Source organism: Carcharodon carcharias, chromosome 3 (assembly GCF_017639515.1).
Source record: "Carcharodon carcharias isolate sCarCar2 chromosome 3, sCarCar2.pri, whole genome shotgun sequence".
Taxonomy (NCBI): Eukaryota; Metazoa; Chordata; class Chondrichthyes; order Lamniformes; family Lamnidae; genus Carcharodon; species Carcharodon carcharias.
In genome coordinates, this window is record NC_054469.1 from 147866855 (window position 1) to 147878575 (window position 11721).

At 37.5% G+C, this 11721-nt stretch overlaps 1 protein-coding gene across 1 annotated transcript; it reads right to left on the reverse strand.

Moving 5' to 3' along the window:
* Nucleotides 1–10101: 10101 nt before the first annotated feature.
* hoxa13b (homeobox A13b) lies at nt 10102–11422 on the reverse strand. Its single transcript, XM_041184591.1, has 2 exons — nt 10774–11422; nt 10102–10346 (listed from the first exon to the last, which is right to left on the reverse strand). The coding sequence occupies exons 1-2, from the start codon at nt 11420–11422 to the stop codon at nt 10102–10104; spliced, it is 894 nt and encodes a 297-aa protein (XP_041040525.1).
* Between the last annotated feature and the right edge of the window lie 299 nt (nt 11423–11721).

The window sequence follows — 11721 nt, forward strand, 5'->3', positions numbered from 1 at the left end:
TAGGAAGAAAATCCGAAAGTCAGTGGCACCATCTGTCGCTGTATGGATGGTCAAATTCCGACACATGTACAGTTGTCTTCATAATATAATGAAATACAGGACGCCTATGAGAACCGAAAGCGGGCGGTTTAGTTTGACCTGCGGTTTTAACAGCAGCTTTGACAAGCAGCTTCAGCAAGAATCCCAGAATAGGCATCATAGCTGACCAGGGGTGAGCTGAAGACGCCACCTACATGGAATCCCTGACATTCCCAGCTAACATGAGCAATCAGGCGTCCTCAAAAAGAGACAAGGACTCGGCTTTGTCTGATAAAATCAGACTCGGTTTTAGAAGAGTAAGTTTTGAACTGTACACTGCGCCTCTTTGCAAGGCGTTGGACAAAATGTTCGTTTCTTGTCTCCTTCCCTCTCTCCGAGAAGGGAGGATTCTCCGTAACTATATTGCTGTGTGTGTTTTAAAGCAGCTTGCCGATGATGTTTCAAAGGCAATAACAGAAGGGATGTTGCTGATATTTAATAACCATCCAAACGAAAAGGGAAGCTGGCAATTGCGCTCCGGATTAAATAAAAGCCGATAAATGAGCCAGGGTCAGTCCACTACCTTATTCGCTTCGCCATTTTCCATCCATCTGCATTTCCCAATTATCACCCCTCTATTCAACGATCGCTTTTTTTTTTGCAATGACTTTCAAATACAGATTCTGGTTCAGATTGACTCATGTCGTCATTTTCAGCCTTTACTCGTATAGTTATTTCCAAGAATGTAGTCATGTAAGACTAAAGAGATGGTTCCAAAAATGAAATAGACTTACCTTGTTGATGTAATATCAGGCATGCAGTGAGGGACATTCGGTTGATATTCGATGTGAATGAAATGTAATGTAAATACAGGAGTTTAAGGAGATCAGTGAATTATTGCGGCGCAAGCTATTTTCCTGCAGGAGTCCAACTCAACGGGAGGGCTGAGACCCGGATGAAGCTGAATTTCTGCACACTGATGTGTACTTCGAAGCTTTGCCGCAGTTATTGTCAGAAACGGAATCGGATTTAAAACTCTATTGTTAAAGTTTGAAAATAAAAACAAGCACCAAAATAAGATTGTGGTAAGAGAAAGTCTTCACTTGAGTTATTTGACAGCTTTGCGGTTTAAGGGCGCACAGCCCCTGCTTAACATTGAACTTCAACTCTGAAAAACGCTGCACAAGTCTAAGAAAATTGCTTTTTAAAGGTGAGAGCTATATCGAGCGAAATGAAATTGAAGTCATAATGAGGATGGCTTAAATCAAATGTTCATCTGGGAAAAAAAGATAAACATTTCGACGAGCCCTGTCGACATTTACAAAGTCGATTGTGTCATTAATTGTAATGTAATGAAGCAGTGAATTAAAATATAATTCGTCGTGCATGGATTCATTCATTTTAAACTATCACTATCCACTGGCTAAAAGTTGATAACTATATTTGTAGCCAATAGATTTTTACTGTTACCCTAAAGGCAATCAATACGGCATGAAAACGGCCAGCCATATTGTCCTTTACAGATTTTTTGCAGGAAAATGTATTCGCATATGTTCTTCAGTTCTTCCCACGAATTACATTGCACGTTACTTACCACCGTGCAAGTTAAGTCACATATATCTTAATTGCCTGCAACCTCAAACGCCCTTAACTATCCTACACCCCAAGCCAATTTTCTAACATGGAACTCATTACTGCGCTATCACTTTTTGTAAAACGTTGCAAAGGAGAAGGACATCTTCATGGATAAGAGAAAGTGGACTTTTCCTGACCAGGCTTCCACATATAACATGAACAATTCAACTGAAGTTATTGTTAGATAGTAGTTGCTGCCTTTTAACGGATCTCTTCCACATGGCTGTAATACTTCATCACAATTATTATTCCACAATAATCGCTGACTTTGAAATTGGCACAGCAAGCTGCGAGCATTGAAACCTTCATGCATTTTCGGGGCAACATCATTCCACATTTGAAGTTAATGGTGTAAAGTGGAATAAACTGAAAACTAAAATCCTTTCTTGGCGGCGGTGATTGTGGGGGTGGGGTGGGGATGCGAGTGCTGTTGTAGGAGTTCTGCAATGATTTGCCCGCTTATTATTTACAAACCCCGATTGCCAAAAAAAAAGTCATGAATTTCAGGCTCTGTAGATATTGGCCTCAGAAAAGTAGGTTTCTTTTAACGAAAATCCATCTGATTTTCTGTGGTGGTTGTTTTGTGCCTTGTTCAGTGACAAGGACAAGACAACGGTCCCTGTCGGCCATTTTCATGCCCTAGTGTCTAGGAAATTCCGCAGAAAGTTCATTCAAGAGAAACAACTTCAAGAAATGAGCTCTATATTATTTTTTTTAAAAACCGCTTTGAATTGATAAAGAACATTTTTGTAAGGTTGAAAGAACATCCCAAGTAATAATAGGCAAAGCCTCCAAGTGGGTCACACTTGAAGACAGAAACTGAGGCAGAATTGCATGGTTTACTTCCATTGTTATTTCAGCTGAAGCACAGTAGATTTATTAAAATGATCCTGAAATAAGAGATTGTGCATAAAACACTGCGACCTACAGCTGGGCAAAATTAATATTTTAAACTTGTTTTTCTAATATTCTTTTTGTGTCCAATCAAAACCATGATAGCACAGTAATAGTCTCGCAGGGGCACGCGCATTTAGTAAGGATTTGCAATGAAGGTAACACGGTTTGTAAATAATAAGCGGGCATTTACACCTTTGAGTAATTTGAGAGGACGTATCTGCCTGTATCTATCTATGTATCTATATTTATTTATGCGTGCATTCATTTGCGATTCGGAACGTATCACGTTTGTTATGGTAAATGTGTACTTCAATTCCGGATACTTTTAAACTCCTGTATATTTCCCCAATAAAATTGTTGAAACTCTTTCGCATATTTTATTATAAAGCTTGTTGCAATTATTTCAATCATTTCCGTAACCTGGAGCCCAAAATGTTAAGCGAAGAAAACTCTGAGCCGGCGCCTTTTTAACACACTGCATGACAAAATAAATGAGATAATTAATACCGAGCCTTCCCCTCTGAATAATTTAGGCACAATCTTCCGAATATCTGTCCTTTACTCTCAAATACACAAGAACAATGTTTCACTTCCCAGCATTTTTGGAGCCTATGGCGTGAGATTGTATTTTGAGCTAAACGTCCATTATCACTTTAATACGAAATGCTAATTTGAAGATAAATAGGGGGTTCATGTCGTGCTTTTGAACTTGGTGTGCAAGATAATCAGAAAAATGTAGCTATACCCTTTGCTGCCGCAGCCACTTCGCAGCTATGAGTTCAGCACTTTAATAGCGGGGTTCAAAACAACAGTTTGAACAAACCCAAAAATAGGCCAATGGCAATTTTTGGCAGAATTTCCTTTCATGAAAACAAGCAACAAAATAAGATTTTATGTTAGCAGGAGCCTCTCCTCTACTGCAATATGAGAGGCAGGCCAAGCAGTCGTGAACATTGAAATAGCGAGAAGGGAAGGAGAGTTTCACTTGAACTGATCGGTTTTGAACTTGAAAGATCTTTACTTTGAACTTGGCTAGAGGAATTCAGCTTGGAATTTCAGAACTATCTTCGTTAAAAGGCGCTGTACTCACCTCCAAATGTAGCAAAAGCTGAGACACGAGTGTACGAATTATTTTCCTGCACATTTCGAATAGATTCTTCCAGCTTTCTAATCTTTAATCTTTCAAAACTGGACGGTATTGCAAAATGCACAGGTGCTGGGGTTCTTAAAGCCTTTTTTTTTTATCTTTCCAGTACCCATTTGCCGTACCCATATGAACACAGAAGCGACAGTCTTCTAATTGCACCTAATCTTTGACAGCTTAGCATATTCCAAACCGTGGTGTGATGCAGTTGTCTCCCAGATGAACATTCAGGACCCACACACGTAGCATACTAAACTTGCAATGTGACAAAATGACTGAACCCCTTTCAATTGAAAGAACACATGGAATAACAATGAAATACTGAATTCGTGTTCAATGTCAACAAGAAAACCGACCGCGACTGTGTGTACCAGAGGAGACAGGGTGAACTGCGTTTTAATGAAAGCTACAATTAATGAATTGCATACGCCCTCTTTCTGATGCTTTATTAATGAATTATGTAAGTGACTTTGGATGACAGTGGCTCAGAATGCAGTTATATATTTTTCTGGTTGTGGGACACAACAAATGTTTTGAGGTCAATGGGCAAAGTTCAGATCACGATATGCTGCTTCGTTTTTTAAGAGTGTGTTTTCACACAACTGTGAACGAATTTACCATTGGAACTTGTATTTCATCTGTTTACATCTGCCCAAGTAGAGACGCAGAGCTAAAGTTTTACTGCTAATTCAATAACTTTGAAACAAATCACATTAACAAAGAAATGAAAACCATTCTCTGATATTGCATTCTGCATGCAGCTAAATAAATAAGACCTCAGATTTAAAAGATGTAATAGTACAAATCTTCGAACGTGATTATACAAAACATTTGGCCTATACAATTACGGTAAACCATTAAACAACAACACTACACCACTGGAAAACTGAGCTATAACCATGCAAAAACATAGTTTAAGGTGATTGAAATTATTACACTTGGTCACAGAAATTAAATGTACTCCATTAAAGAACGAAAACATTTTTTTTTTGCTTTTGCGACATATAATCTTTAGTGCAAACACAGACTTGGGGGTGCAAAACAATACTGTTAGATGTAATGTTTTATTTTATGTCCAGCATAGAACGTCCGGTGAGTGGAACGGATAGACTTATAATTTTAAGGAAACCTCGAGTTGTAGACCGTACACAATGTGTTACGTTACATTAAAGGATATTTTTGGATGTGCGATATTATGGTGTTATTATACCCATATATTTACACATCTGCATAGCCATCTAGAATATACTTAACAGTGTTTGCAAATACTCAAACTTTAGTTTTTTTTAAAATCCATATCAGCATTAATAAAAGATTTCCACGAATTGAAATATATTTCCCCGCGAAATGCAGCAAAATCTATTAGACAATATTTTAATTATCCCTCGTGTTAGTTTGTAAACTTAGCACTAATTACTCAGATAAAAGTGAAACATTACATACCCAAAATGCCCTGCAGCATAACCTGCCCTAAATATTAGTTCAATTGTTAATATCTTATATATGTGTGTTTATGTGAATATACAGACATATAATAAGCGGTTTTATTTTATATTGCTATATATACATATATGTAACATGTAAACATAGAATTTGCCCGTTTACTTTATATATAAACACATATATATTAAATAATATTCATATGCATCTATTAATATACACGTACAATATTAATATTCGCAAATATGCGTTGGCAGGTCGTCTGTAAATTCGATGTTTGAGGCTGCATTAATGGCCTTGCTTATGTGCTACATATTTTCATGTTTTTTTAAACAAAGCTCCATATTTGTGCTTTATTTTGGACACGTAAACATCTCAGTAGGTCATCAATGCTATACGTGTTCTTATATACCTAATTTCTGAAGTATTCCATTTTCCCGTTCTATATTGCCACCAATTTTTCGTCTAGTATATTCTATTATTGTAATATAGGCATGTTCTATTCTACATGGGAAGAAAGCAAGGGTGAGTCCAAGCAGATTTGATTTAACCAGAATCAGGTATATTACAAAAATATCACTGCATTTATACAAGCAGGTTCGCCGCGGCGCAGGAGCGTTTGGTTACAAATTTTATAGTAAATTCAACAACTGCATAAGCTGCCTGGCGAAATTTTATTTTAAAAATATAAACAGCCTTTTCAAAAAAGTATATGTACCCTTCTTTGGGGGTGGGGCCGGGGTAGTGGGTATAGTATTAAACATTCTCTTCAAGCTGTTTGTGGTTCATCGTTGAATTCAGGGCAGGCATTTTAGATAAATATTGTTTTGTAATGATTCATACTAATCATTAAATGCGCACTTCTTTGGTACTTATTAAAAATATTAAGTTTTGGGTACACTTATTGTATAATACGAAGTTAACACAAACACATAAACCGTGCGTTGTGGTGTTTATATACAGTTTCCTACATTGAGTGATGTACGACCTCAGAATTGATAGCGTGGCTGCAGCTGCGTGAAAAAAAAGCAAAATAAATCAAATAAACTATTTTTTTTCAAGATGAATGAACCCAACAACTGCAAATTGAACAATCGCTCCAACTTAGTGTAATAAAAACAAAGGCACATGGATGTGAATATTTGCATATTTTAAAGAAGTGGAGTTAAAACTAGCGAAATGAAATTCAAAACTACATTGAAGACATGCCCAGGTTTTCATCCGCCTTCGGTTCTTGGCAATGGCTTCTTTGTTTCTTTTTCTAATGTTCGCTAATACATCAACAACTAATAGGCAATGCTTTAATTACAGGCGATTCAGCGCATAAAGCCCTTAAAAGTTCGTTTAATAATGTTTTGTTTCATGTATTTCTCTCGCAATGTTATGCCTTGTGTGGCATTCTAAAGTGACATGTGTGAGCTTCTCCGTGAGGACTACACAGGAGACCATTACCAAGGCTAATTGCGGCACAAATTCAATGATCCAAATGCATTATTGTTTTTACTATAAACTAGTTTAATCGCTCGTGTTCGCCACTGTACTCATAAAAGGTACATTTATTTACTGTAAATAGAGGTTCACAGTTCAGGATGAATGCATTGGCACAGAACGATCAGCAGAATTGAAAGCTAAATGATTATGTTCTAGAGTGTCTGTTCCAATTGATTGCATTTCCTACTTTGCTATGCTTATAAAGGTAACATTGGCAATATGATTCATTTTACTTGAACGGTTATCTTGCAATAAATTAATAGCAAGAAATGACGCGGATAATCAGGAATGTGCCATTGACTGCTCGTTCTCATCTTTTGCCTTTAGTTTATTTTACTTAAAGCCCAGGAACGGCAAAAGAAAACACGCTGAAAGAAGGTTCAGCACTTGATTAATTTCTTTGGAAAGCACTGATAATTTTCAATTCCATCTATAAACCCAATCAGCAATGGATACTCTTAACTAATAAACACTGGCTAACTATCCTTCTACTTCTGTGTAAATAGAAATCTTACGATATACTTCAACTCGGTGCATCTAGAAAACAAAGATATTGGATCATTAGACCTGCCTTGATCAGACAGAATGTGGGTGGTTCTCTGCAAGTACTTTCCAACAAATATTTCAACGGATTTTACAAGAGGGTGGCGTGATTGGTTCGAACACGTCATGTGATGAATGAGAATTTTTTAATCCCACAACATTTTGACAAATCAGCTTTCATTTTTGCCATAGACATCTCCCGGTTTGCGGCTTCGGCTGCGTTAAGAAAGGACACAAGCGAAAATAAATGAATTGTTTTGGGCTGGACATTACACATTTAACATTGATTCGAAAATAAATGTGACAAAAACTCATTGTTTACATGAGCGACCCTGCTTAGGTTGGTCACAAGTAGTAAGTGCAAGGAATACATTTCTACAATATCCACGTTAAAAACTGTACGGCTCGCATGCCTATGAAATTTCTCTGTAATTATATATTTTTAAATGAACATTTAAATAGCCACAATGTTTGGTTGGTGCAAAGATACAAATGCAGATAGACGTATGTTTCTGCTCTCCGCTGAAAATATATGGAATTTCACTTTCAGTTATTCGCAGGTTATATCTGAAATGATGTGGACTGCATACTTTAGAAATATCTAGGTACAATTCTTAAAATCTCGGGCTATTTCTAGCCAAATTCCATAATACCACTGATTGCTTTAGTTTTGTGAAATTCCATGTTAAAATATGCAACTATTTAATCGGGGGCTGTATAGGAGGAGTATGAACGTGAATTGATGAACCTGACCACCAGATTAGCAGAAGCAGTTAGACGAGATGCAGATAAAGACAGGGAGATAGACTGATGCTAGAGCGAATTTGGCAGACACGGCTGATCAAATATATATTTTAAACGCCATTAAAGTAAAACTATGCATTTCACAAGTGTGACAGTAATCAACTTTATCCGATCAGTTTGGTTACTCTTTTGTTAGCTGTCTTACAGAGGCTGAAATTTAAACCCATCGCGAAAATTAATTTGCAAACCACGTTATCACAGCCCTAAATTTATATTGATCATACACCTTCGCGCTTGTCATCCTATTGCAATACCAGAAGTTGGTGATTGTTTTTGATGGTTTTATTATTTATATTAAGCGAATAATTCCCGACGAACCATTGAAACAGGAACATTTTAAATAAGTTCTCTGAGCGTTTCTACAATTTGGATAATGCGTAATTAATTGTTAGTGTTACTGACCTACATCTGACGGTTCCAGTTCACCCTTTGCTCTTTTATTGTTGAAACAATTATGTTTGGTTGCTCGCTTGCTCAAAGCCCGTATAAAGGAATATCCGCAGATTTAACAGTAGATGGCGCACTTGCTCTACCAATGCACTTCATGACTATTCATGAGCTGTTAATAGTCAAGGTCAAAGACTATCTGTTTTCGTCAAGGTCAAGGTTTAAGCCCCCCTCCTAACGCCCTGCCTCCATATTAAAACCAAAGGGATTCCAATATTTCCAATCAGAATATGGAGACTAATTCATTGTCTTTAAACTTTCAGCATATCCTAATACAAACTTAGGGATCCACTTCCAAAAAGCGGTTCTATCATAATTGTCGTGATACGTTTACTGGTTTCGATTAAAAGCAGCAGGGAATATTCTCGGATGCCTTTAGCTCTTTGCAATTTTTTTGATTATTACTAAAACTTCAGTATAAAAACATGATTTCAAAGTATTTTAAACGTCTAAACCAACGGCCTCTGAACTTTAAGAATAAATCTAGCTGACCCATACTTATCCCTTTACATTTTGTTTCAAAAACTGTTAGCTGGCGTCATGTTCCTTAACAAAAAATTCGACGCTGTTGTTTATGAACATCTTTTATTCGTGAAATAATTTGTTGTAATGCAAGTAATTCACTAGATGTAAAAAGACAATAGGGTATACAAATTAAACAGCTGCATAATAATAATGCAAGACATTTTAATTTCATGATTATCATTCGTGATTTATTTTGTTAACTATTATTGGTATATATTAACTAAGCAGGAGGTTGCATGCAGATATAATAATGCAGTATTTTAAAAAAATACAATTGCACGCAGATGTTATCACCTTTAGGAAGAAAGCTGTGCGCCTTAAGTCTGCGTGGAGGCTAATGCTATGTGAAGTGGATAATATAACAAGCAGACAGAAAATACTTAATATTTAGTTCATTTACACGGGAGGGGGTGGTTCCATGTTTGCAGACAGATCTTTCTTCCACTCTGTAGAAAATGGCAATCTACTCTGCTATTTAATTACGAAAGCGTGGATGCTCCTAAATATTTACATAAGACGAAATGTAGAATGCTAGAATAGTACGTATTTACTTTCCCATATACATTGCTATTTAGAATATACTCTTCTTTCTACCTGTACATTAATATCTTTAAAAGACAGCGCATCCCATCCAAAGAAAATGTAGTGCGTAAACATACATTTTATTATACATTTCACGATATATCCCATAGTTTACCTGAGGAAAAAAATTATCATGCACTCTAGCTTTTTGTTAACCAGAACCTTTTCCAGCAATACACATTTTCTTTAGGTGCTTAGATTACGTTTATGTGAAGGGACTACTTAAATCAAATGGGTACATTTATTCTTTTGAAGTGATCTATTTTGTATGCAGTAAACAATTAACCCCGCATGGTTTCTACATTTCAAAACAGCAACCCTTTAGATTCTAGATTAATGGGTTTCATTTGCTTTTGGTGAACATTAGTTGTTTTGACAAAATCTTTATACAATGTCTCTCCGAGATATTTACTTGTGTGTTTCTGCCTTTTTTTTAAAGAAAAAGCAACGAGCAGGCAGAAGGGGAAAAAATCTAGCATCAAGAAAATGAGCTGTGGTGGTTTTTTTCTTCAGGCTGAAGTCAGTTGTTCTTAATTTTTTTCAGATGAAGTCCGAACGTATCTGGAATTGTCGCACTAGCTGTTACTTTTCAGTTTAGTAAGAACTTTCTTTTCTTTGACTCGTCTGTTTTGAAACCAAATAGTGACTTGTCTCTCAGAAAGGTTAGTTGATGCCGATATCCTCCTTCGTTTGTCCTTGGTGATGAATTTATTGGTGGCATATTCACGCTCAAGTTCTTTCAACTGAACTTTGGTGTAAGGCACTCTTTTCTTTCTCCCACGCCGAAAAGAGCTCGCATCGGAAGGATGCGAAACGACGTCTGTGAAGAGGAAACACACCTTATTATCCAAGGCATTTAGCATTCGCCACCGAATAAAAACTGGAAAAACGTGAACTGACGCCGGAGTCAAATTGAAGATTGCGCCTTGGGGATGTTATACCGACTATGATTTTTTTTTTGCAATACATTTTTTACAGCAGAAAACATCATTTTGAAAGCGCGTGAGAAATTGAATGATTCTGAAAAATCGTGCAAAATAATATTTAGGCAGTGCACTAAACATGAAAGTTTATGATAACATATTAGTACCGGTATTGGGGAATTACGCATATAATTTCTTAATTATAATCTCTGCTACACATTACCCCAGTTACCCGTATGTATTTACACACCAGAATGCTTTGTTCCCTTCATTGTGCTAGTTCCTCGTGATAATTGAAAGATTCCTGTATTTATCTATACTTACCTGGCAGGCTTGATTTCCAGAGGTGGGTAGCCTGGGGTTGCTCTTTCGAACAGCAGACTTGCCCGTTCCACCCATTGGTAATTGCCCAGGGCTGGTAGCTCTCCATGGGTAATAATGTCTCATGTCTCGGTTCCCCCGGAGCGCTGATGGTGGGAACCACAGGTACGTCCAAATAGCTGGGCATCGGTTGGTATGGCCCTGCGTAACCTTGGTAGAAAGCGAACTCCTTAGCTCTGGAGGTGAATTCCTCGCCGGCGGACGTGTCCATATATTTGTCGGCAGGATAGCCGGACAAGGTGGAGGGCTGAGCACAGGACTTGATGCTGCTATGGTGGCTCATTCGGCAGGGATAGTAACTGCTCCCAAAGTATCCATAAGGAAGGGCAGCACTGGACGAAGTTTGAGCAGCAGGACAAGGACTACACTGTTTGACAGGTTCAGCAATGCCAGAGGCTGGCACTTCACTCGACGAGTAGGCAGAGCTGGGGGCTAGGGATGCTGGATGAGCCATCAAATTCCTGCATTGATTCGCTGTGAAGTTCCCTCCTGAAAATCCATCCATGTTTTTATTAATTTCATCCAAGCTATTGTCGTAGACGAACATCACCGTGTCGATCCAGCGGGGATGAAGTATCACGGACGCTGTCATATCACGTCCACCATTGAGACTAGTGGCCGTTTTAAAAGCCCCTAAGACTGAAAAGAGATACTGAATCTCTCAGACTTAGCAGCATTGACGCGCCAGTGTCGCTGGAACTTGCCTCCTCATTGGCTGCGAGATGACCACATGATATGCAAAGTAGATGATAAATACATGAAGGATAAAAAGGTAGATACTCCATTAGTTTAATAAAGCAACGTTTGAGTATTTACGTGAATGAGTGACTGGAATAAAATACATTTACTAAAATAACAAAATGCTAACGGTGCACAAAATAAACCAGTTCT

Coding starts and splice junctions, on each gene's coding strand:
- hoxa13b (XM_041184591.1), bottom strand. CDS start 11,422: ATGACAGCGTCCGTGATACTTCATCCCCGCTGGATCGACACGGTGATG. Junction 10,347..10,773: donor CTGGAAATCAAGCCTGCCAG/GTAAGTATAGAT, acceptor TCCTCTTCACAG/ACGTCGTTTCGCATCCTTCC.